The sequence below is a fragment of the Coregonus lavaretus genome, assembly GCF_964263955.1.
Source record: "Coregonus lavaretus genome assembly, chromosome: 25".
In the NCBI taxonomy this organism is placed as follows: domain Eukaryota; kingdom Metazoa; phylum Chordata; class Actinopteri; order Salmoniformes; family Salmonidae; genus Coregonus; species Coregonus lavaretus.
This window is the reverse complement of record NC_140012.1, coordinates 21,212,321-21,238,963: the sequence shown is the minus strand read 5'-3', so window position 1 is coordinate 21,238,963 and position 26,643 is coordinate 21,212,321. Positions and strand designations below refer to the sequence as shown.

General features: G+C 44.8%; 1 protein-coding gene across 1 annotated transcript; it reads left to right on the top strand.

The window, feature by feature from the left end:
- Positions 1–83: 83 nt before the first annotated feature.
- Positions 84–26,284, top strand: itgb4 (integrin, beta 4). Its single transcript, XM_084142273.1, has 39 exons — positions 84–574; positions 4,121–4,206; positions 4,435–4,517; positions 4,607–4,702; positions 5,045–5,249; positions 5,356–5,452; positions 5,664–5,835; positions 6,231–6,494; positions 6,748–6,837; positions 6,975–7,097; positions 7,771–7,938; positions 8,040–8,116; positions 8,992–9,197; positions 9,417–9,520; positions 11,759–12,113; positions 12,492–12,598; positions 12,727–12,760; positions 12,902–13,096; positions 13,299–13,402; positions 13,515–13,573; positions 13,702–13,874; positions 13,994–14,173; positions 14,387–14,535; positions 14,641–14,848; positions 15,275–15,592; positions 15,752–15,921; positions 16,298–16,478; positions 16,697–16,834; positions 16,977–17,159; positions 17,363–17,491; positions 19,406–19,597; positions 19,894–20,067; positions 21,058–21,186; positions 21,561–21,710; positions 22,704–22,892; positions 23,431–23,586; positions 23,849–24,013; positions 24,207–24,407; positions 24,581–26,284. Exons 2-39 carry the CDS (start codon positions 4,128–4,130, stop codon positions 24,715–24,717), a joined length of 5,940 nt encoding a protein of 1,979 aa, XP_083998399.1. The 5' UTR covers positions 84–574; positions 4,121–4,127; the 3' UTR covers positions 24,718–26,284.
- The last annotated feature ends 359 nt before the right edge of the window (positions 26,285–26,643 follow it).

Here is a 26,643-nt window from a genome sequence, read left to right as displayed (position 1 = left end):
GGGGCCTGACACATTCAGAGGTGTGGAGCTTTGAAAGTAAAACGTCAGGTGACATATAGGGGGAGAGGAAGGAAGTTATCTATACTGTTAGCGACTTACCTGAGCTTGAGAGAGGGAGAGAGAGTGAGTGGGTGCAAGTTAGAGGAGGGATCAAATCTCAGCACACATATTTTTACACTCACATGCTCACACAAACACACTCGGTGGCTCTCACTCTCCCTTGTCTCTCGCTCATTTCAAGACTGTGACGTTCACGCGTACACACAGGCGCCTCGCCTCCAGGTTTAAGAGGATAGAAGTCAATATTTGACGGAGCCGAGCAGAGAAGGAAGGAAGGAAGAAAGAGAGGGGGAAAGTAGAAGTGTGTTTCTCCCCTGTGCACTGGCATTAGAGATTCCTGGAAACGTGGAACTTGGACTTGAAGGCTCGTAGAGGAGGTTTTTTACCCCCAGACACAGGTGGATACTAACCTTACAGAAGAGTGTGGAGTAAAAGAAAAGGGGAAAGGATTAAGCATTTCCTTATTTTTTTGGTCAGACTTTTGGACTTGGATTGGGCAAGGCAGCCATAAGAGGTTTGTATGATCAGTAATCTCTTTAACAAGGGTATAAACTCAGTAATTGCGCCAATTTTCTTCACTGATCGACCACTACTTATAGTTATCTACTTGAGTATTACAAAAGTAGTTTTATTCTATTTATGTTTTATTTATCCTTATTTATTCAGGTGAGTCCTATATAAATATTTTTTTGCATGGAAGTCCTGGCCACGAGGCAGCAAGCATTCAGACGACTTTGCTTTATAAGATAGTTAAGGCATATCACTTTACAATGTCTATGACCTGAGTGTTTTTTATTAGAGTGTCTGCTACTCAAATCAAGGATCACTAAAGTAAGTTAGAGTTGGTGTCTGTAGCTCTACTTCTTACAAGGTGTTTGTTGTTGTCCCTCTGATATTGTTCTGCATGTCATTCCTCTGTAATTAACCATATTAAGACCAAAATGTGACACAAGTGAAGACAGTTAAGTAGTAAGATTTCAGTTTTGCAGATGAAATGGACTCACAATAGAGGCTCTTTTTTGCAGGTATATACCTGTTCTTAGAGATAATGATTTAGAACTTCAAGGCCTATGCTGATTCCAAGGGATACAAAAAGCTTAACAACATTCTTCTTTTTGCACAGTGTGTTTTTTTCCCCACCAACTACTATTGAGTACCGCTCCCTTTCTGGTCACATAGACCCAACTAGATTTACAGGGAAATTACAGAGTGCATTGTGACAGTGCAGACCACAAGGGACTCTCATTCTGATTGCAGCAGAATCAAAAACCACAGACAGACAAAAGGTCCCGGACATCTCTCCACTCTTGCACTCTCAGACAGCTAGCTGTTCCTACATGTATTTACCTGGTCAGGTCAGGTAATTTACCTGTACTTAGATGGATTGATGGTGTGGTAATTTAGTATCTGTGTTTATACGGGGCTGACTGAGTGCTCCAGGTGTGTAGTTCAGGGTTGATTTACCTGGCTGTCTCATGTAAGGACCTGGCTGTGCCCCCTGTCACTGACCGACGTGACGCACCCTAATGTTGTCATAACGGTTTAGGTCCCCTCCCTTTGTTGGAATGTTCACCTGGCCGCCGTGCATGTTATTTAACACAATAACTACTGAACTAGCAATGATTCATGTGTTCTTTACATTCTGAATCAGTCTTTTTATACATCTCCCACTGGGCGCAGATGTCATTTTAACGTCTAGTTTTTATTTACATTTGGTTGAATTGTCAACTAACGTGAAATCAACAAAACATTTCACCATATCATTAGATTTAGGTTTAGGTTACAAAATTCCATCTTGATTCAACATCATCACATAAAATATTTTTGTTGAAATTATGTGGAAACAACATTGATTCAACCAGTTTTCTCCCAGTGGTACTATGTTTATTTGGATCCCTATTAGCTGTTACAGTCACAACTTTCTGGGGTCCATATATTTGTTCATTTTTTACCCCCTTTTTCAATTGCGATCATGTCTCATCGCTGCAACTCCCCAACGGGCTCGGGAGAGTCAAAGGTCGAGTCATGCGTCCTCCGAAACATGACCACGCTCTTTAACACCTGCCCGCCAGCTGCACCAATGTGTCCGAGGAAACACTGTTCAACTGATGACCGAAGTCAGCCTGCAGGCACGCGGCTCGCCACAAGAGCACGATGAGCCAAGTAAAGCCCCCACGGCCAAACACCTCACGACGCTGGGCCAATTGTGCACTGCCCTATGGGACTCCCAGTCACAGCCAGTTGTGACACATCCTGAGATCGAACCCAGGTCTGTAGTGACACCTCAAGCACTGCGATGCAGTGCCTTAGACCGCTGCGCCACTCGGGAGGCCCTTATATTTTTTTGTTTAGACCAAGTTAAATTCAAGCAGAACTTTATTGTTTTTTCCCTCAAACTCTTAGCATTTTTAACTGTTTCCATGAGAAAGTCTCTTCAACTGTAGATATTATTCTTCTTTGATATGGCTGTGTTTAATAGTAGTTAACAGACAACCTTTAGGGACCTTACATTCCTTCTCACAGTGAAGATATCATTGGTCCTGTTTTTTTAGCCTACTCAACCTGGTCAGTGATAAATGTGACCGGTAAAACCAGAAACCCACACACACGCACGTGCACACACACAAACACACACCTGTAGGCAGCTCAAGTTCATGATAAGGTGATACATTACAGTAAGTGCCCGTTCCTGTGTTTTTCTGCTCTGTTTTTGTGATGGTTGGGTCAGTTTCTCGCCTTGGGGTGAAATTCCTGTTCGGTAAGTCAATGGTCAAAGTAGTGGGGCATTTTTGGATAATAAAACCCTCTTTCTCCTCTGATTCAATTACTAGCACATTCTGTGCCACCAACTGTCAGCATTCACTTAAAATGTAAGATTCTCTGTGGAAAAAATCTGTGTGTTTTCCCATGTTTACGATTGCTATTTACTACTGTATTAGACTGCAGCTCCTTGCACACAACATTTACATTAAACAATGTCTCTCTTGATGTCTAGAAGAACATTCCCTTGAAATATCTCATAGTTACACTTCAGTGCTTTCCCATTGCAATTCATTTCACCATGCATGCCCCAACTCGTTTTTACAAGCTGATTCCCCCATTCCCCTTGTCTGTCTTCAGTTTGGATGTGGAGCATCTGTCTTTAGTTTGGCATATGGATAATCTAAAATGGATTAGTGTGCTGCAGTCAGGGTATGGCAGGATATATCTGCCTCAGTCTGGATATATATAGGGTGAAATTGCCTTTAGCTTCTGTCTGTTTGATGAGCTAGGGATGGTTTTTGTTCGAAGTTACATCTGCTTATTAAAGGGATAATCCACACAAAAACAACATCAGTCCACTGTTTATACAATTCAAATATGTTTTGTGAAGTGGACAGTGACACTTTTGTTCTTGAAAGTCCAATATCTTGAAAACTTGACTGCTGACATGTAAAAAAATGTTGGACTGTATCAATAGTGGACTAATGAAAACAATACCAAAATATAGTTTATGAGTGGATTTTCCCTTTAAGGAGTGTTCAGTATAGAATTTTTTTCACAGTAGAGATATTTCTTCATACATAGTTGATCATGCAGATAGGCTAAACATACATCCTTTTCTGGATGTGTGGATGGTTCACATTGTCTCTCTGTTCTGTAAGAGTGTAAGGTCTGCGGTAAGGCCACAGAGAGAACTGAGCCAACCAGGGGCAGATGGTTTGGGTTACACCATAATATTTCTGTAGAGGAATAACCAGGTACTGAGGTCACTGGGGGAACATGCAATACAGGAGGCAGATAATGCAACACAGAAGGCAATACTGGAGGCTGAAAGTCAACTTTCTTTAATTGAGGCTCTTTGAGTCAACTTGATGATACTCTTACCTGACCTCTCCAAGAAGAAGTTACTTTAGGCACAGATCTAGGATCACCTTAACCAAAGGAGTGAAAACGGAAAACTGACCTTCCATCAGTGTCAAGTAGCAACTTTAACCTACTCTTACCTCACCAGGTGAGTGTAGTCTAGCCCGTGGTGAAAGGTCAAAGGTCATGACATATGTGTGTGTGTGTGTTGCAGGAGAGAGATGGGGAGATGGATGTTAAATCTCTTGGTGGGAGTTGTACTTCTTGCTGTCCTCACGGCCAGTTGCTACGCTGAAGAAGGTGAGAATTATTTTCATCAATCGAGTGATTGTTACTGTATGTCTCGTATTACTACAGTATTGACTCTTTCTTTGAATATTTTAATATGTCGATAGACACCATCTTATTTATGCAGTTGAGAAATAGGTTGAATCATCTTCACTGAAAATCAAATAATATTTTTCATTGGAATTCTACTGATGCTAAATGTTAACACAGATATTCCTGCTATGCTTCTCTGTCCAATAGTGAATCACTGTCTGGCTGCGAGGGCTAACACCTGTTCAGCATGTATTCAGTCAGGGAAGGGCTGTGCCTACTGTCCAGACGAGGTGAGAATAAACTACTACTCAAGTTGCCCACAGACACAGCTTACCCCCCACAAATATTTAGTGTGACCAATGTTTGTGTTTGCATACAGATCTTTGATGGACCCCGCTGTGACCTTAAGGACAACATCATAAACCACGGCTGTAAAAGCGCGGTGACAGCCGAAAGCAGTATGTCGATAGAGAGAGTAAGTATCATAATCACGCTAATCCTTACTACATGGATTCATGAATTAACATGTATTCATTAGACTGTTCATCTGGCTACCTCTGTAATACTGTATCATCATCATCGTTCGGCTGCAGAACAGTCGACCACAAGCGTCCTCCAGTTGCTACGGTCACAAGCAAGGTGTGCTTTTTGCTGAGGTTGGAGACACTTGTCTTCGTTCCCCATGTTATATACATGATATGACACACTCTTCCCTCCCTCCCTCCCTCCCTCCCTCCCTCCCTCCCTCCCTCCCTCCCTCCCTCCCTCCCTCCCTCCCTCCCTCCCTCCCTCCCTCCCTCCCTCCCTCCCTCTATAGAGCGAGCAGATCAACATGTTGTTGAAGCAGTCCCAGGTAGCTCCTCAGGAGATGTCTATGACTCTGCTGCCAGGGGAGGAGAGGGAGATAGAGATGGAGGTGTTTGAACCAGCTAAAGGACCTCTGGACCTCTATATTCTTATGGACTTCTCCAACTCCATGGAAGACGATCTGGACAACCTCAAGAGGATGGGTGCTGAGCTGGGTAAGTTAGAGGGGAACGATGAGTCTGATTGTTACACCATTGACTTCAGCGTTGTAGTACTAGAGTAGTCTGGTAGTGGTACTGATATTTTCTGTTCCCCATATAGCTGAGTTGGTAGGTAAGCTGTCTGATGACTACACCATCGGCTTCGGCAAGTTTGTGGACAAGGTGGTGGAACCTCAGACAGACATGAGACCATCCAAGTAAGAACTTTAAAACTCTTTATCCTATCTATACAGACACACATGCAGACACAGATGCACACATAGACCCAAAAGTAAACATTACTACAGTACGAAAATATCTGCATTTATACACTACTCATTCTCATGGCCCCTCCTTCTATCGATTTTGCTCCCGACCCCCTCTCCCTCCCCTCTCCTCCTCTTCCTCTCCCTCCCTCCCTCTCTCCAGACTTGCCCAGCCTTGGCCCAACAGCGACCCTCCCTTCTCGTTCCGTCATGTGATCACTCTGACCTCTGACCTGCCGACCTTCACCGAGAAGCTGCAGAAGGAGAGGATCTCAGGGAACCTGGACGCTCCAGAGGGGGGCTTCGACGCCATACTGCAGGCTGCAGTCTGCGGGGTAGGACTAAAGAGTTAGATTTACTAGAACGGATATTACCATTCAACGTTTTGTGGTGGGGGATGCAGGCAACCATCTTTGGTGTACTGTTTGTGATGTTTAATTAGTTGAAGCTTGCTGTTTGATTAGTTAACTGTAATGCACCGCTGTGTGATTCTTTAGGAGCCTCCATACACTTGTATAGAACTCTCTCCTTACTCCTTTCTTCTCCTTCTCCCTTTTTCAAACTCTCTCTCTCTCTCTCTCTCTCTCAAACTCTCTCTCTCTTTCTCTCTCTTTCTCTCTCTCTCTCTCTCTCTCTCTCTCTCTCTCTCTCTCTCTCTCTCTCTCTCTCTCTCTCTCTCTCTCTCTCTCTCTCTCTCTCTTTCTATGTCTTTCCTTTTCCTCCCCTCCAGGATAAGATCGGCTGGCGTGGCCATGCCACCCACCTCCTGGTCTTCTCCACCGAGTCTGCCTTCCACTACGAGGCAGACGGTGCCAACGTGCTGGCAGGCATCATGCCACGCAACGACGAGCAGTGCCACCTGGATCCCGAGGGGAAATACACAGAGGACACCAAGCAGGACTACCCCTCTGTGCCCACTCTGGTCCGCCTGCTGGGCAAACACAACATTATCCCCATCTTCGCCATCACAAACCACTCCTTTACCTATTATCAGGTAAGAACTCAAAGAGTTACTACTTACCTTACTATCCCTAACCCTATCCCTGAACCTTACTCTAACCCTACAAACACAGCATCATGCCCATTTTCACCATCACCATTCACTCATACTTATTGTAATGGGGGTTTGGCCACTGAGTTTAGCCACTGTCTGTTCTGGGAGGCCTGGAAATACCTCTTAACTCATCTTTAACATTGCAGATAAAACCTTATATCTCATTCATGTTTTGCGGGTTCTCCCTGTGTAGAAGCTTCATGAGTATTTCCCCATTGCTGAGTTGGGTCTGCTACAGGAAGACTCTGCTAACATCCTCAGTATCCTGGAGAAAGCCTTTGAGGTAAGAATGGGCTTGTTTTACAGGTGTGGCAAATTAAACACATGAATTCAATTTGATTTTACTTTATGCATCCCCTAAGGGCTATTACGAAAGGCATTGCCAGATGTTCTAATAATGTTCTCTGTCTGTCCTCTCAGAATATCCGTTCTAAGATCAGTATCCGTGCTGAGGACAGGCCTAAAGCTATAGAAGCTCAAGTCCTATCATACAGTGGCAATGTTGCACAGGCTGGAACCTTCAAAGTCAAGCCTGGACAAATAGTAAGAAACACTTAGATGTCGCATACACACACACACACACACACACACACACACACACACACACACACACACACACACACACACACACACACACACACACACACATACACACACAGCTAGCATGACACAATGTTAACATGATGACAACATTTTCTATAAGTTGTGCTGATCATCATCTCTCCCCCCCCGCCTGTATTGCTGATCCTATGTACTGGCCAATGAGAGGCTTTGAAGACACTGGTCGGCCATATTGGCACTCGCCAGAAGAAGCATTCCTCCATAGGAATGAATGGAATTCTGCAGTATCTCTATTACATGTTTCAATGCCAAAATGTATGAAGTATTTTGGGTTGTAGTGGGGACAGTAACATAATAATTTTCAACAAATTATACTTTTAAGGGAAAATAATTCATATATTTTTCCTTTTGTTTTGGGGGGTTTAGCTCACATAATATCATTGAAAAAAGTGTGCATTTAGGTGTCTTTAATAGAATAAACATGGCTAAAACAAATGTAGACATTAATAAATGCATTTCTTTAGCTTCCAAAATATTTTTACAATGGTGGTGGTGCCAAGATGGAGGCACAGTGGCTTCAAAACAGCGCCCCCTGTCAGTCATCTATGAGTCATTTACACACACACACACTAACCCATTCTGTGTTTTTTTCCAGGGGAAGTTTAAGGTGCGTGTCAAAGCCAGTGAGATGGTTGGGGAGGAACATGTGTGTAATCTGGAGCAGGGTGACAAAAAGGGGAAGATGAGAGTCAAACCAACAACCTTCAGCACAGCTCTAAACATCAACGCTGAAGTGCTCTGTAAAACCTGCGACTGTGAGAAGGTATGAAGACAGACAGAAAGACACGTATGTGCAGAAATACACACACAAACACAGGTTTTGGTTTTTAACTGTCTTTCTTTCTCTATCTCCGCTTCCCTCAGACTCCCACTGAAAATGCAGTGCGGTGTACAGGCCACGGCGCCCTGGTCTGTGGGAAGTGCCAGTGCTACGTTGGCTGGTGAGACAAACAGAACTGAATGTACTTTCTCTCTCATATGCTATATCCTCCTGAGATCCCCCCAAAAAAAATTGGGGGGGGAATTTGTTAGATTTTTTACATAACATAAGTGTTTGAGGTGAAAAAAAAGAAGAAAAAAAAAAGTATTGTTAGTTATCTTTTATTGTAAGTGCAAAATTGTCCTCTGTAGTGGTCATTTGGACATAAATATGAATAAATTAACATTACAGTGAATGGGTACAGTAGGTGAAAAACATAGTTGCGGCTACAGAGGAAATTTCTTGATAAGATCTTATTTAGCTCTTATTTAATGTTTTTTATTAATTTTTTTACACAGTCCTGACAACTCACTTAACTATTCCTGAGATATTCACTTACTGGAAATAATTGGAATATTCAAATTTCCATTAAATGTGCAAATTTTGACGGCAGCCATTTTTTAAAGAACCAGGAAGATAAAGTTATCAAGGTCACACCCCCACACATGTAATCTCATTGAAAAGCCCAGAATGTCCTCTCAAAGGGACAATAGGACTTAACACAGTGGCTTGTATGGCCTCAGAGGTACGGACCAAGAACTGTTGTCCACGAGAGAGGGCAAAAATGAGTTGCTGGGTCTCAGGAGGATATAATAATAATTTTTAGTGATTTTCCAGTGCTCAAAGCACTTCACATCATAAGGTGGGAAACTCACTTCTACCACCACTGATGCATAGCACCCTAGGGTGATGCACGGCAACTAATTTGTGCCAGAACGTTCACCACACATCAGTTACAGTATCATGTTGGAGAGCTGAGGAGTGATATATGCCAATTAGGAAAGACAGAACATGAGTATAAAAGACCATCTTTCTCCCCGTGGTGTGTGTCCCCAGGCTGGGTCCGTTCTGTAACTGCTCAGCCAGTGCGTCGCCGGACGCAGGTGGGTCCTGTCTGGGTCCTGATGTGGGGGAGCCGTGTTCTGGCCGAGGAGATTGCCTGTGTGGAACGTGTGTGTGTTACAACACCGACCAGTACGAGGGACCCCTCTGTCAGTTTGACAAGTCCCAGTGTCAACGATACGGAGGCTTCCTCTGCAACGGTGAGTGTGTGACTGTCATCATTGTCTCAGATAGCGAGCTTGTGGCACCACGTTGCGTTAGAATAACGCTGTCTGTTGGGAGACAATGGGGCTGTCATAAGACGTGTACAACTTTGTCATACATACAGTTTGTGTTCACTAAACTCCATAAAAGCTGAATCTTTGTGAGAGTGTGTGAGAGTGTGAAGCACTTGAACCATTTCTGTTTGTGTGTGTTAGACCGTGGTCGCTGCTTCATGGGCCAGTGTGCGTGTGCAGAGGGCTGGGAGGGACCGGCCTGTGAGTGTCCCATAAGCAACCAGACCTGTCTGGACACTAAAGGGGTGAGGACTACATCATCTCTCTTTTCTCTCTCTCTCTCTCTCTCTCTCTCTCTCTCTCTCTCTCTCTCTCTCTCTCTCTCTCTCTCTCTCTCTCTCTCTCTCTCTCTCTTTCTCTCTCTCTCTCTCTCTCAATTAAATTAAATTCTAAGGGGCTTTCTTGGCATGGGAAACAAATGTTTACATTGCCAAAGCAAGTGAAATCAACAATAAACAAAAGTGAGAAGACACAAAACAAAATTAACCTCTTAAGGATCGTACCCTTTTTTTCAAATGTTTGCCTAAAATGACATACCCAAATCTAACTGCCTGTAGCTCAGGACCTGAAGCAAGGATATTCATATTATTGATACCATTTGAAAGGAAACACTTTGAAGTTTGTGGAAATGTGAAATTAATACAGGAGAATATAACACACTAGATCTGGTAAAAGATCATCCAAACCAAAAAACATGCTTTTTTACATTTATTTTATTTTTATCATCTTTGAAATGTAAGAGAAAGGCCACAATATAATATTGCAGTTTAGGCGCAATTTAGATGTTGGCCACTAGATGGCAGCAGTGTGCGTGCAAAGTTTCAGATTGATCCAGTGAAGCATTGCAATACTGGACTATTTTGTATCAAGTCTGTCCAAATGTGCCGAATTGGTCAATTGATACATTTTCAAGTACATAACTATAGAGAACATACAACAATGATATGGTAATAGAAAATGTAAGTTTACACACTCCCAAGAATGTCATACATGATGGATCATTAGCTTATACACTAACTTTCACACATCTAGATGGCCGGGCGGGGTGGGTGTGGAGCCAGAGACAGCAGGAGTTTAAACTGTAGAACCCAGTTCCTACATTTGAATATAAAAATGGATTTTATCAAACAAAACTTTGCTACATTTTATCTCTGGGACCCTTAGGATGACAAATCAGAGCAAGATTACTGAATGTAAGTACATTATTTACCTTCAGAGGTGAATGTATCAAACCAGTTGCCGTGATACGCTTTGTGTTGTTGTGCACTCTCCTCAAACAATAGCATGGTATTGTTTCACTGTAATAGCTACTGTAAATTGGACAGTGCAGTTAGATTAACAAGAATTTAAGCTTTCTGCCCATGCATGACATGTCTATGTCCTGGAAAGATTGCTGTTACTTACAACAGTCATGCTAATCACATTAGCGCATGTTAGCTCAACCGTCCCGTATACGGGACACCGATCCCGTAGAGGTTAACAAAAAACTATTTGAAATGAATAGTAAACATTGCACTCAAAAAGGTTTCAAAAAGATAAAGACATTTCAAGTGTTATATTATCAGTACAGTGTTTTAGCAAGGTGCAAATAGTTGTAGTACGAATAGTGTGGGAAGATAAATAAACAGGTAAATATTGGTGGTATTTACAATGTTGTATGTGCTCCATTGATTGCCCTTTTCTCATGGCAACGGGCCACAAATCTTGCTGCTGCGATTGCATATTTTGGTATTTCGCCTAACAGATATGGTAGTTTATCAATGTTGGATTTGTTTTCAAATTCTTTGTGGGTGTGTGTGATCTGTGGGGAATATTTGTCTCTAATGTAGTCATACATTTGGCAGGAGGTTAGGAAGTGCAGCTCAGTTTCCACCTCATTTGTGGACAGTGGGCACATATCCTGTCTTCTCTTGAGAGTCAGGTCTGACTATGGCGACCTCTCTCAATAGCAAGGCTATGCTCACTGAGTTTATACATAGTCAAGGAATATCTGACACTGTGTACTCTCTGTTTAGGGCCAGATAGCATTCCAATTTGCTCCCTTTTTTTGTTTATTCTTTACAGTGTGTCAAATAGTTATCTTTTTGCTTTCTCATAATTTGTCTGGGTCTAGTTGTGTTGCTGGCCTGGGGCTCTGTGGGGGTCTGTTTGTGTTTGTGAACAGAGCCACAGAACCAACTGGTTGAGGGGACTCTTCTCTAGGTTAGGGCTTTGTGGTGGAATATGTGGCCATCACTTCCTTTTAGGTGATTGTAGAATTGAACATCTTTTTTCTTGATTTTGATAACGTATAGTCCTAATTCTGCTCTGCCTGCATTGTTTGGGGTTTTGCGTTGTACACAAAATATATTTTAGCTGAATTCTGCATGCAGTCTCTCAATTGGGTGTTTGTCCCATTTTGTGAACTCTCTCTCCCTCTCTCCAATATTTTTCATTAATGATCTAATCACTACCCCCCCCCCCCCCCCCCCCCTCTCTCTCAGGGTGTCTGTAACGGGCGTGGTGTGTGTAAATGCGGTCGTTGTGAGTGCCAGGACTCGGGCCTGCCCATGACCCCCACCTGTGAGGCTAACTTCCAGGCTCAGCTGGGGATGTGTGAGGACAAGAGGAGCTGTGTCCAGTGTCAGGCCTGGAAGACAGGAGAGAAAAAGGACAGCGACCAGTGTAACCAGTGCAGGTTCAAAGTCGTCATGGTGGACGAGCTCAAGGAAAATAAAGAGGTGATTGAGGCGTGTAGTTTCCGTGACGAGGATGATGACTGTACGTACCACTACACCGTGGACTACCCTGAGGACCAGACTGACAAGGAACTGGAGGTCCAGGTGCTCAAGAAGAAAGGTGAGACATGACCAACGTTCATATATGGGTGGCAGGTAGTCTAGCGGTTAGAGTGTTGGCCCAGTAACCAAAGGTCAACAAGGTAAAAAAAAAAAAACGGTTCGTTGTTGATAATGGCAGAACATGGCTACCCCACACTCTGAGGGTGTCTCAGGGAGAGTGCGATATGCAAAAAAAAAAAAACTTTTCCAATTCGCACATACACATTTGTGAAATAGGACAAATATAAGCACCCACCTAATTATTATTATCTTGATACCTTTGTTTATATGACGCTAATACAATTACGGGGGTTCCCTGGTTTGTTCTGGAAGTGCTCAGCATCTTTGTGACTTGTGATGCTGATGTTATTGTTGATGTTGTGTTCCGTCCCCTTAGACTGTCCCCCTGCTGGCTTCCTGTGGCTGATCCCTCTCATCATGTTCCTCATGTTACTGCTGGGTCTACTGCTGCTCTGCTGCTGGAAGTACTGCGCCTGCTGCAAGGTACTGTCCAGTCACAACCATAACACAACCATAACATGACCTCAACACAACCAACCATGGCCTTGCCATACTCTGAAGGAAATAATCCCTCTCTCTTTGCATCCCACCTCATTCTCTTTCTCTCTCAGGCATGTCTTGCTCTACTGCCATGCTGTGGAAGAGGTGAGTGACTCATGCCAAATCACTGTTATGAATCTTTTAATATTCTTCTGTGCATATATTACTAGTTCTGTACCATGTTTCCAGGCAGTATTATAATGTGTGATTGAACATGAGTTTTCCTATGTGTGTCTGTGTCTGCAGGCCGTATGGTTGGCTTTAAGGAGGACCAGTACATGCTCCGCCAATCCCTGCTTACCTCTGACCACCTGGACACGCCCCTAGTGAGGACAGGCCCGCCCAAGAGCACCGACGTGGTTCGCTGGAAGATCACCGACAATGTCCACCGATCGCCCAATCACCCGCTGGCGCAGGTCCAGCCCAACCCCAAAGAGACCAGTGAGTGTGAAGTGTTCTGAATTCCAGCTCTCCCATTGGTTGGAGTTATCACTAGAACTTCCTGGTTTACATTGTTATGATTCTGAGAGATGAAACCTTAACCCTAATCCACCTCTCTTCTCCTCTTCCGTTCTTCCTAATTTGCCTCTCTTCCTCCTCCTCCTTTTCCTCTCCTCCTACTCTCTTTCTCCTCCATCTATAGTCCAGTTCCCTCTGTCCCTGCGTCTGAACAGGTTGTTCACAGACAGTCTGTCTCACCCTGACGCCAGAGACACGGAGATGTTGCGCAGGGAGGTTGATGACAACGTGAGTGTGTTTGTGTGAGTGTGAGCAAGCTGGGTGTATATACAGTATTGGATGATCATCCTTGTGACAGTGGATTGCGTGTGTATACTGTATGTGTGTCTTCTCTGTTTAGCTGAATGAAGTGTACAAGCATATTCCTGGAGCCCAGAAGGTTCAGAAGACCAAATTTAGGTGAGACACTTATTTCAGGATAACCTTCAATCCCTCTTGAATTTATTATAATGAAAATAATTTTTGTGCATGTTGTCTAAATCGTATATTCTCATATCATCATTACTGATATTCTGGTTGTGTTTCAGATTGCAGAGAAATGCTGGTAAAAGAAAAGACCACACAATTGTAGACACAGTCGTGTCCGCTCCTCGCTCCAGCTACCCTGATATCGTCAAATTGACTGAGAAAAACGTCCAGTCTGGAAACTTCCAAGATCTCAAAGTGGTGCCGGGCTACTATACAGTGGCCACAGACAAAGGTGTGTGTTTGTGTTTGTGTTTGTGTTTGTGTGTGTGTCTGTGTGTGTGTCTGTGAGTTTCCCTAACTGTCTCTCCCTCTCGCTCTCTCTCTCTATCTCTCACTCTCTTCTCTCTGCAGAGGCGGCTGGTGCCGTGGAGTTCCAGGAGGGGGTGGAGACGGTGGATGTGCGCGTGCCGCTCTTCATCAAGGAAGAAGATGATGATAAGAAGCAGCTGCAGGTGGAGGCGGTAGACGTTCCTCTGGGCATCGCTGAAATAGGGAAACGCTTCGTCAACATAACCGTCATCAAAGAACACGGTGAGAGCCAATCAGAGGAGCCTTATCTAACCCCTGACCTCTCTACTCACACATACACACAGTTCTTCAAAACCATTCAAAAGCATTACAAAACAGTTTCTTACTATTTATTTCCAGTGAATACGTGTACATTTCTCTCTTTTCTTTTGTGTACTTCCCTTCCACTGACCTTATTTAGCTCATAACTGTGTGTGTCTTTCCTCTCCTCTCCAGCCAAGAGTATTATGTCGTTCCTCCAGCCTTCGTACACTTACAGCCGACAGGACGGAGTGGCTAACATCCCCATTAGCAGAGAGATCATAGAGGACGGACACACACAAGTCACCTACCGCACCCGAGATCTCACCGCCAAGGACAAGAAGGTAACACGCACGCACACACACTAAAAGACAGCAATATCACACCTTTCATTAGTCTAAGTGACTGTTTCTTTTCCCAATCCTAACTACTCTTCCCTCTCTTGCCAGGACTATGTGACAGTGGATGGGGACCTGTCCTATGGGCCAGGGGAGACCCAGAAGACTGTCCCTGTGCGTCTGTTGGAGCTGGGAGAGGGAGACGGTCTGCTGAAGGACACACAGGTCAAACAATTTGTCATGGACCTCACTAACCCAAGACAGGGAGCAAAGCTGGGACGCTACCCCAGAACCACCGTCACCATCACTGACCAACCAGGTGAGATGTTATATACTACTGTCACTATCACTGACCAACCAGGTGAGAGGTTATATACTACTGTCACTATCAATGACCAACCAGGTGAGAGGTTATATACTACTGTCACTATCACTGACCAACCAGGTGAGAGGTTATATACTACTGACACCATCACTGACCAACCAGGTGAGAGGACAGGGTCCAGGGTGTATCACATAGCATGAAAAAAGAAAGAAAGATACCTGTATATTATTTAGATTATTCCAGCGTTTTAATATAGCAGTGTTTCTTTGGATCTTCTTCAGCTCACAGGAGAGCCTCGCACAACAGGTCCCAGACATTACTATCTTGGCTAATATCCACATTTATGGTTAGAAAGCCAGCCATAACTTTATCCTCTCTAACATGGCCATAACAAACTTCCTCTCCCCTTGCTCCCCTCAGAGCCCAGTGTGATGATGTTTATGAAGAGCACCCAGAACTTCTCCACAGCTGACCCAACCTACTCCATTCCTGTGGTCCGCACCCGCAACCAGGAGGGGCCAGCCACCGTCCACTGGAAGACCCGCAATGCCAAGCGCTTCGAGCTGTCCGGTCCCCTCAAGTTTGGTCCTGGGGAGACGGAGAAGAACATCGTGATCGACCCACTCTCTCACCCTGGCCCGGTCAAACCAGAAGTCTTCCAGCTGGAGTTGTTTGACCCCAGTACGAACGCTGCGGTCGGGGAGAGGAAGACAACGATGGTCACGGTTACTGATGGAGGTAATACACACAGAAACAGACACTGAAACACACACATACAGTATGGGGTATCTATAAGGAATCTGATGCATGAGATGTGCATCACTAAAATAAGTTACCCAACCCTTTATGCCCCCTCCCTCTCTCCCTTCCTCCCTCCCTCCTCCCCCATACCCTCAGGACTCCCAGAGAATGCCCAGAGGCAGCAGCAGGGTATGGACTTCATCAACCAGACAGCCATGTCTCCTGGTGGTCGTCTCTTCTCTCCCACCAATGTGAAGGCTAAAGCCACTGGCCCACGAAACATCCGTCTCAACTGGGACCCCTTAGGAAGCCCCCTGGGCTACAAGGTAAGGAACCCCCCCTCAGGATCTAACCCCTTGGACTGCAAGGTACTGAGAGGAACTGTCATACAGGACTTGACTTACCTTGATTTAAACCCTTTTACTCCGTGAGGAGCATAGGTCATCAACAGATTTGCCCCCATTACACACCTGCCAACCTTTGCTGGTGGAAATTAGGAGATTGTTTTCCTTAGCTCTCACTGAACTTTGAACTAATGTTTTGAAATTAACTCTGAAACTATAATTTACCAAAAAATCTTTGGAGTGTAATTTTGGAGTATACAAATAAACGATGGAATGTGTTCCATTTAAGATTGTTCATTCCAACCAGTGTTTCACCTGTGTTTTCTATGTCTTCTGTTTCCCTCTCCCTGGTCACCAGGTGAAGTATTGGATCTATGGGGACCCTGAGGCTGATGCCCAGTTGATGGATGTGAAGACCACCCACGCTGAGCTGACCAACCTGTACCCCTTCTGTGACTACGAGATGAAGGTGTGTGGCTACAATGCCCTAGGAGACGGAAACTACAGCGACATGGTGCCCTGTCAGACCCTGGAGGATGGTGAGTGAGCACACTTCCTGTTCCTGTCAAAGATAGACTACATTTACTGTCTTTCACAAATAACACTTCTAGGATTGTGGACAGTTTTTTCTTGTTGAATATTGTTGGGGCGACACAGCATGTAAGCTCAACGATTGTGTAGATGTTTTTCTGCCTTGTGATAAACGTTCTCTCTCCTTTCTTTCCTCCCCTCATCTCTCTCTCTTCTCCTCCTCCAGTCCCCAGTGAGCCCGGTCGTCTGGCGTTCAATGTCATCAGTCCAACTGTCACTCAGGTCAGCTGGGCGGAGCCTGCCGAGACCAACGGCGTCATCACCAACTACGAGGTCCTCTATACACCCATCAATGACGACACAAGTGAGTGACCAATCAAATCAAAGAATCTCTGAATGCCTCTTAATGCCTGTGCTTCTAAGACATTCTAACATGTACATATTAGAACGTACATATAATATAATGGGATCTCTGTGTTCTCCTTTCCCTCTTCCTTCCCCTGTAGAGCCGATGGGTGTAGCTAAGAAGGTTAAGATAGACAACCCTAAGAAGAGGATGTTGCTAATTGAGAACCTGCAGTCAGCCCAGACCTACTGCTATAAGGTCCGGGCTAAAAACAGCGTTGGCTGGGGTCCATTCAGAGAGGCAACCATCAATCTGGCCTCACAGCCCGTCAGACCCATGTCCAGTGAGTTCCTCTATGGCACTGCATTGCTGTTTTGTGGACAATAAATCCTCAAATTAACCAATGAAAACCAACTGTCACTGTAGCCCTCAAGGACCGGAATAATGCTCCTTGTGCTGTCTCCTACTATAGAATACTATATTGAATTTTATACTTTTAGCATGACCATAGCTTCATGTTTGAGTCTCCTCCCTCTCTCCCTGTAGTTCCCATCATCCCAGACATCCCAATAGTGGACGCGGAGGCCGGGGATGAGTACGACGGCTATCTGATGTACAGCAGTGAGGTCTTGAGGTCACCAACAGGCTCCAAGAGACCCAGCGTCTCAGACGAAGGTGGGTACCCACAGACTACGCCACCTTACCTGGCTCTTGGAGCCTGTCTCTCTGCAGCCTAACTTCAGTGGCGTACTGTGTGTTGTGGTTTTGTAGTTTGTTTTCAGTGGACCCCATAAAGAATAGCTGTTGCTAAGTAACAGCTAATGGAGATGAAGCTCACTCTTTTAGATTTATGCATATTGGGTAGTAGCCCCCTCATTAAGCCAGTGAGCTTCACTGCTCTGTGAAACCAAGTGAATGCAGACTGGACAGGACAGGACTGTTATAAATGGGTTCCATACAAAGAAATGTCTATCCATCTTCTGTAGTCCAGTGCTCTGCTCACCGAAGCAGAGAGAGAAAGAAAATAAAGAAAAACAGAAAAGGTCTTACAGTGTCACGGTCAAGGGGGCTTACAAATAGGAGGGCCTCCTCCACCATTCTCTCTCTCTTTTTGCACTCTCTTTTCTTTCTCTTTCTGCCGCTCTCTTCTTTCTTTCTCTTTATTTGTTTTGTCCCCCCCCCCTCTCTCTTTCTCTCTCTAAGAAACATACATTTATTTTACATCTCATGAGATCATGAGATTTTCGTGGTCCTCTGTAGCTCAGCTGGTAGAGCACGGCGCTTGTAACGCCAAGGTAGTGGGTTCGATCCCCGGGACTACCCATACACAAAAAAATGTATGCACGCATGACTGTAAGTCGCTTTGGATAAAAGCGTCTGCTAAATGGCATATTATATTATATTATTATATCATCAGATCATTTTCGTCTTCATGGCTTTGGGTTCTGTCATGCCAGTCTTCATACCAGTCTTCATTTTCTTCTTCATGGCTTTATCATGCCAGTCAAACCTCTCCTACCATTGATCCCAACTGCAAAGAAATATGTGATTTCTGAGAGCCTCCAGACATCTGGAGTTGTAGATATCACTGAAGCTACATACATGCAGCCTCCTCCTCTTCCTCCTCTCTCCTTCACTCGCCCTTTCACCAATCACCACGCTTCACAAAAACAACAACTGCCATGCAAACCATCAATCCAGACCATCACCCACCCACCCTGCCTGCTTGCTTCTCCCCTCCATAACAAGGCTTTATCAAGTTGGTGGGTTCCAAGCTGGACCTGCGTTCGGTGTCCTGGAAGAGGCATGTGGATGTGATCCCCTACCGCCTCAGCACAGACACAGACACCAGCACTGACGAGACTCCCCGGCCCAGTCGAGCACAGACCCCATCCCTGAAAGGTGAAGACCACCTACCTCGAGTGCTAGACAGCCAGCAAGCCAGACAGATAGACAGAAAGATAGCATGCCAGCTACTGCGCACGGCAGGCACCAACCTCCAATGTAGCTGCAGTGCCCCCTTATCATCTCATCTCTGTCTACACAAAATATGCACGATCGTTGATCCTTTAAGATGAGCCTGAGTCTACAGATCGCTAATCAACAGCATGCGCCCTACTTCAAATCTGCCATCTGCCCTGAAACTGCAACCTGGTTCTACTCTTATCCCTACCCCTGCTGCACCCCTCAACCTTCCAACCCAAAGAGGGTTCCAGGCATCAACTGCCCCACCTCCAGTTGATGATCATGGACAGGCTTTTCCAGGTGCCTGTTTGTCTCCCCTGTCTGTCCTCTTTACACCTCTCTGTGGAGAGAGACCCTTGAAAGGAGGCAGCTTGAAGGGCTTGTATAAAGGCTTCTCATGGGTGTGAAAGTGGTGATAAATATATGTCCCTGTGTGCTGCAGTCTAATGTTGTAAGGTGGCCATTTCTCTTGCAGTTTGTTGTGATTTGTTGCTATCGATGCACTTGAATCAATTATTTTGGTTCCAAAATGTTTGGTTTGGGTTATGTTGGGTTCCAGAATGTTATTGATTTTCTTTATGTTCTCCTCTCACTCCTCCGGCTCTCCTCATCTTTGTCTGTTAGACCAAATGAACGGGAGGTGGGAACAAAACTTCCTGTTCCCCGGGGGAAATAATTCCATGTCGCGCAGTGCCAACATGTCTTCTTCCAGCTACAGCCAGATGTCTCCCATGTCCACCCTCAGCTCCAACCACAGAGGAGGGGCCGGGGGTTCCATGACCACGGAGTCCACCACAACATACCTCTCTGGACAAGGTATGGATGGATGCAGATTCTTTCTTAAAATGTGTCAGCTTTTGAATCTTTCTGTTGACTTACAATGATATGATAGTGACAAGAAATTCCAGCTGGCTTGTCTTCACCAGAACAGTAGCTACACCATACAGAGTTCAGCAAACTTGGAGATTTAGAGTTTCAATGGGCAACGTGTTGACACCAAAAGTTCGAAAGGCATTGCACTGAGAATGTATGCTAGAATTCTATTGTTCTCTATCTATGTCTCTGGTAGCCATCATTATTCTACTCCTGTCTTTTCGTCTCCTCTCCTACAGGAGGAAACTCGCTCTCCCGCACACAGATTATTGGGGGCGGGATGCGCACAGAGAATGTTGTCCTGAGAAAGCGGTCAGAGAACAAAGGATACTATGAGTATGACGACAACATCCGAGATTCCATCGTCATAGGAGACCTGTCCAGTGGATTGTCTGGATACACAGACGGCAAAAGTAAGATTAGTTGAAGTTGAGGCATATTTTTGAAGCATATTTTGAAACATATTTTGAAGCATATTTCCAGCTCTTTGAGATAAAGAGCCGATCATTTACAATCCACACTGACACAGGTCACAGGCATAGGGTTTCACCGAGCCATTGAGATGAGGTCTTTGACTATGAGGCTTTTGCTAAGGAAAATGCCATTGCATAGTATTCAGATCTTTCTGTCCTCTACTATTGAAAGCTGGGAGAAGCTTATCTGTTTGTCTGTAGCGATCGTGGCTATAAATGTTGGAAATACACATCATCTGCAGCAGGCTTACTGATGAGATGCATAAGGCGGATGGCTTGGATATCAGTTATCGATTATTGGGGCTGGTGGCTATACAGAGCTATGCAGGAGCTATGGTGACTGTCGCTCTCCTCTTCTCTCTTCTGTTATTCTCTCTCCTTCAATCCTCTCTGCTCCCTTGCCTCTTTCTCTCTCCTCCTTTTCCTCCCCGTGTTCCTTCTCCCACTCCTTCACTTCCTTCCCTCTCCTGTCCTCCTTCTCTCCTCCTTTTCCTCCCTGTGTTCCTTCTCCCACTCCTTCACTTCCCTCCCTCTCCTGTCCTCCTTCTCTCCTCCTTTTCCTCCCCGTGTTCCTTCTCCCACTCCTTCACTTCCCTCCCTCTCCTGTCCTCCTTCTCTCCTCCTTTTCCTCCCTGTGTTCCTTCTCCCACTCCTTCACTTCCCTCCCTCTCCTGTCCTCCTTCTCTCCTCCTTTTCCTCCCTGTGTTCCTTCTCCCACTCCTTCACTTCCCTCCCTCTCCTGTCCTCCTTCTCTCCTCCTTTTCCTCCCTGTGTTCCTTCTCCCACTCCTTCACTTCCCTCCCTCTCCTGTCCTCCTTCTCTCCTCCTTTTCCTCCCCGTGTTCCTTCTCCCACTCCTTCACTTCCCTCCCTCTCCTGTCCTCCTTCTCTCTTCCTTTTGCTTCCTTTTGCTCGCTCCCTGCATTCTCAGGTACATATGGCTTCAGCCCCACTCAGACTCCGAGTCAGTACAGCTACAGTATGTCTAAGGTCTTGCGGGGCAGGACCCAGTCTGAGGATGTCAACGATGCTCTACTGAATCTGGACAGGGTGCTCCAGGGTGAGTCTGTCTGTCTGCAGCACACACACAGCTGTCCTCTCTCACACCACTGGGACTATAGCAGGGCTTAAAGCTACACTATCGGTTCATAGTAGGGCTTACCATGTCCATAGCTGGTTTGAGAGGAAGGCTTGGTGTTGCTAAAGCAGTTTTTTGCTGTGATATGTTTGTTTTAGGGAAAGCTATCTCTTTCTCCCTCTCTCTCTCTTTAGCTCTCTCTCTCTCTCCATCGAGCTCACTCCCCTCTCACTAATCCTCTCACCTAGTAACTGTAATTTACTTGACTCCACTTAACCCCTAACCCCTGACCTCTCTCTCTCCCCCCATCTCTCTCTGTCTGTCTCTATGTCACTGACCTCTCTCTCCCCCATCAGACTCTCGTTTGGCCCCTGGGGTCCCTGACACCCCCACCAGGCTGGTGTTCTCTGCCCTGGGCCCCACGGCCCTGAAGGTCAGCTGGCAGGAGCCCCACTGTGAGAGGGATGTGCTGGGGTACTGTGTCCTCTACCAGCTGCTCAATGGAGGTATGGACCCATGATGATTTGTGTCACATTGTAAACACATGGTGTTTTGTTGATGTGCGGAAGAAGAATGTTGTTTTTCACTTGGAACCTGTGAACATAGTTATCAGGTTTTTCTTGAATAGGATTAGAAGAAATGTGTCTTTTACAGTTTCCTTAGCCCTATCAACTTATTTAGATCTCAAAACATTGTCCCAGCATCCCTCTACACAACAGTGCTATTCAAACTTTTTCAGCAGGGACCCCATTGTTTCAGGCAGAATTTCTGGGGACCCCATTTTTTTCACAATAATATTTCTCATGACCCTGGGCCTCCCGAGTGGCGCAGTGTTCTAAGGCACTGCATCGCAGTGCTAGCTGTGCCACTAGAGATACTGGTTCGAGTCCATGCTCTGTCGCAGCCGGCCGCACACAATTGGCCCAGCGTCGTCCAGGGTAGGGGAGGGTTTGGCCGGCAGGGATGTTCTTGTCCCATCGCGCACTAGCGACTCCTGTGGCCGGGCGCAGTGCACGCTGACTGGGTCGCCAGGTGTACAGTGTTGTTTCCTCCGACACATTGGTGGCTTCCGGGTTAAGCGGGCACGGTAAGAAGCAGTGCGGCTCAGTTGGGTTGTGTTACGGGAGTTGCAGCGGTGGGACAAGACTGTAACTACCAATTGGATACCACGAAATAAAAAATATATATATATGTTTTACAAAATATATATTTCTCATTACCCCACCCCATATATAATGACACAGCCTTAAAATCGGTACATTCCGATTTTTTTTACGTCAACAAATAACATTAAATTCATTACATTTTAATCTCTTCTCAAAATGAAAAGAAACCAATAAATACATTTACTCATTAACATTTTATTTTTCTAATTATCTTTCTCAAAAATGTTTGTATATTGTCCCATAGAATAATCTGTACCCCAAAAAACTATTGGCTACCCCGACTTTGAGTACCACTGCTCTACAGTAATCGAAATCCTTTGTCTCTCTCTCCAGGTGATGTGAAACGTATAGACGTGTCCAGCCCAGCAGAGAACTCTGTGGTGGTGCAGGACCTGCTGCCTAACCACTCCTACCTGTTCAAGGTGAAGGCTCAGAGTCTGGAGGGCTGGGGACCAGAGAGGGAGGGAGTCATCACCATAGAGTCAGCCGTCAACCCCAACAGCCCACTCAGTCCAATGCCAGGTAATCAGCTATACATCTCTGCCGCCCTTTGTTGATCCCTTTTTATCCCCACTCCTTTGCTAGCTAATTCACATCTCACCTCTATCGCTCTGTTTCTGTTATATTTACTTTATCTCTCTCCAATTCCTTTCAATCTCTCATTCCTATGTCCCTTCTTTACATCTTCTTATTTTTTCTCTTCCTCACTCTCTCGCTCACTCTGTCTTCCCCCCTCCAGGTTCTCCCTTCACTCTCAGCACCCCCAGTGCTCCAGCCCCCCTGATATTCACAGCCCTGTCCTTTACCTCTATCCTCTCTAACTCCTGTTCTCACCCTCTCCCTCAGGTTCTCCCTTCACTCTCAGCACCCCCAGTGCTCCAGCCCCCCTGATATTCACAGCCCTGTCCTTTACCTCTATCCTCTCTAACTCCTGTTCTCACCCTCTCCCTCAGGTTCTCCCTTCACTCTCAGTACCCCCAGTGCTCCAGGCCCCCTGGTGTTCACAGCTCTGTCCTTTACCTCTATCCTCTCTAACTCCTGTTCTCACCCTCTCCCTCAGGTTCTCCCTTCACTCTCAGTACCCCCAGTGCTCCAGGCCCCCTGGTGTTCACAGCTCTGTCCCCCGAGGCACTGCAGCTGAGCTGGGACAAACCCCGCAAACCCAACGGAGACATCCTGGGTTACGTGGTCACCTGTGAACAGCTGCACGGAGGAGGTGAGACTGAGCGCTGACTCCAAATAAGATTTGGGGGATTTTAGACTTTTGTCCACAGTCATTTGCTAGGATCTACACATTGACATGCGATCATCAGAGACTTTGAATATCACAAATGTCAATTACTCTTCTATTTTTATTTATCTTGACTTATTATGGACAATGCTAGCAAATGACTATTCACTTTCATAGTCATATTTGTATTCACTTTCATTTCATATTCTAATCCCCACCTCCCTCCTTCTCTCTCTCTCCACTCCAGGTGACATGCGTTCCTTCCAGGTGAGCGGTAACAGCGCTGAGACCAGTCTGACGGTTCCGGACCTGAGTGAGAACATGCCATACAAGTTCAAAGTTCAGGCCAGGACAACCCAGGGCTTCGGCCCTGAGAGGGAGGGCATCATCACCATTGAGTCTCAGGATGGGGGTAAGAGGACAGAGTCCTACAACATTCTCTTTTATCTAGTGTTTAAATTGAAATTAATAATGTGTCGGTACTCACTTTAAATTTACCATACTGGGTTTCATATTTAGAAGCCGATATTCTCTACGTTTGTACATTTGGAATTATATTGTATACTCATATATCATTCTCTGTCTCTCTTTTTCCCCCTCTGTAGGTAGCACGTCTCAAATAGGTGGAATAGGCGGTATGTCTCAACTAGGAGGCCTAGGTGGTATTTCCCAAATAGAAGGCCTAGGAGGTATGTCTCAGTACAGTAGTCAGTCCTTGACCAAGAGAGATGTGTTCCAACTGCCGACAGAGGTCAGCACCCGCACCAACGTCACACACACCATGATCAACGACCCCTACTTCTCAGGTATCATTTTAATCTCTTTCTTTAGCTCTCTCTCTCCCTCACACACGCACACACGCACGCACACACACACACACACACACACACACACACACACACACACACACACAGTGTCTCTCTCTCACACACACTTTAACCCCCTCACCTACCCCTAAGAGACGGTATGATGATGACAGGTATGACGACCCAGCACACAGAGACCAGCGGCATGGTGACACGTCACGTGACAAAGGAGGTGGTCCAGAGGAGCATGCAGGTGGCCGGCTCCAGCAGCGTCACCAAGAAGGTCGAGAGGTCGTTCTATGAGGCCTGAGGTCAAAGGTCAACAACAAGATGGCGGTGTCCATGAGGCCCAACACATCCTCCTCTCCTCTCTGTCTGTTACAGTGGATCCTGACCTGTCCTGCCCTCTGTCTGACATGGGATTAATTTCATTCTTGTCAGTCTTTTGTTTATGGTTTTGTCGCTTCTTTCTATTTTGTTGAAAACATTTTACATTCAAAGAACACTACCACCCCCACAAAGAGGTCTTGTTGGAAGTTTGACCATTTTTACACACAATACTCATGGCTCCCTCTATTGGTTCTACCTGGTATTACGCCCAGAGGTTTTAGATTAGGCTATTACACTAATCTGAGGTCGTATCTCAATAGTTTAAAGTAGAGCCCCTGCTAGTGTTAATATCTCTTGGCAGAGATTAGCTGAGAGATAAATGGAGGGAGAGTGTGTACAAGTGTTTGTACTGGCTGGCTGCTATGGCTACTAGATGTCTGCAGTTTGTTAAATGTATTACATTTGCATTTTTTACGTTTTAGTCATTTAGCAGACGCTCTTATCCAGACCGATTTACAGTTAGTGCACTCATCTTAACATAGCTAGGTGGGACAACCACATATCACAGGTTGTCCCATTTTGTAGCAACCGCCTGCCTGTACCCTTGACTATGTTTGTTTGTAGGGGTTCATAGAGAATCGTATTATTCGATTGTTGGTGATACTCAGTCATTACTATTACAAACATGAAATATATTAGGCTGACGTGTTTTTTTTATGTCAGAATGTTGATGCCAAATACTTTATTGCAATGTATTGTTTGTGTAAAAATATGTTTCCTATGGTTTTGCATATTATTATTATTTTTTACATTTCCCATGCTGAACAAAGTTAATGAGATTCTCTGGTACGTGTGTATACTTTTTAGCCAGTAGTTCTGAAAGTAGCGCTCACGAGCGAAAAGTGGTCCCTGAAATTCATACCACGTCACATATGTGCAGATATGTGCACCACGTCATTTCTCTCTCTCTCGCGCTGCTGTGTGTGCATCTTGCTATCTGTCACTCAAATGGCGAGGGGCTGACGCTCAGCTCATTGGCTGAAACTCGCCCCACGTGGGGCAAAACTTCCAGAAAACAGTCGCTATCAATGTTGATATCTCATTACTGTATAATTGTTTTAAAAAGAGAGCTTCAGTCTACAAGCATGTTATACCTAACTAATATATTCTAGCATAGATAGAAAACTTGGTCCTGATATTTCTGAGGGATATGTTTTGTGACAAAAGATTGTATTCTCTTTATAATGTATTTTTATGCTGTGCTTTGGTTCAATTCTAAATACTGTCCATTGTAACAAGTTCTTACACTTAGTGATATATATGGCGAAAATAATTATATTTGTCGAAAGTAGAAGATGAATTTGATGATTTTTGAAATATAATTCATAATGATATTTCATAAATATACCAAAAATAAATGTTTATACTTTGTCTTCATAGCTATTCATCAGTTACTTCATGTAACGTTCATATAATAATCAGCTTTTTGTTTTTTATATCTGGCATGTCCATTTTATGGCATTTAATAAAGATTGAATATAAACCTCAATGCTATAGTTGCATTTCTATCTATTCTCATAACCTTTTTAGACCACAAACCGACAAACAGATCTTTGAGAATTGTGTTAATTTATTGATGACTGAAAAAAAGCATTGTTCACACCATTATACACACTGTCAATATCAACCGCAACTTCCAAAAATATGCTGATATACGTTATGAGACTACTGCGTGCTGTCTTTCTTCTGTGTGCAAGCTCTCACTGAACTACATAATCTCAACTACATTGGATCTTTGGGTAATTTGGGCAGCACTTTCTTTTACAGTGTCTTTATACCATGAAATACTATGGCAATTTAACAACCAATACAAATAGTTACCACTTCATTCCCAGAGGGTATAAGC

What these genes read in the sequence shown, in the direction of transcription:
- itgb4 (XM_084142273.1), top strand. Translation starts at nt 4,128, where the DNA reads ATGGGGAGATGGATGTTAAATCTCTTGGTGGGAGTTGTACTTCTTGCT. An exon ending in GAGGATGGGTGCTGAGCTGG is followed by an intron (nt 5,250 to 5,355) that starts GTAAGTTAGAGG and finishes TTCCCCATATAG; the next exon opens with CTGAGTTGGTAGGTAAGCTG. An exon ending in ACTGCCATGCTGTGGAAGAG is followed by an intron (nt 12,761 to 12,901) that starts GTGAGTGACTCA and finishes CTGTGTCTGCAG; the next exon opens with GCCGTATGGTTGGCTTTAAG.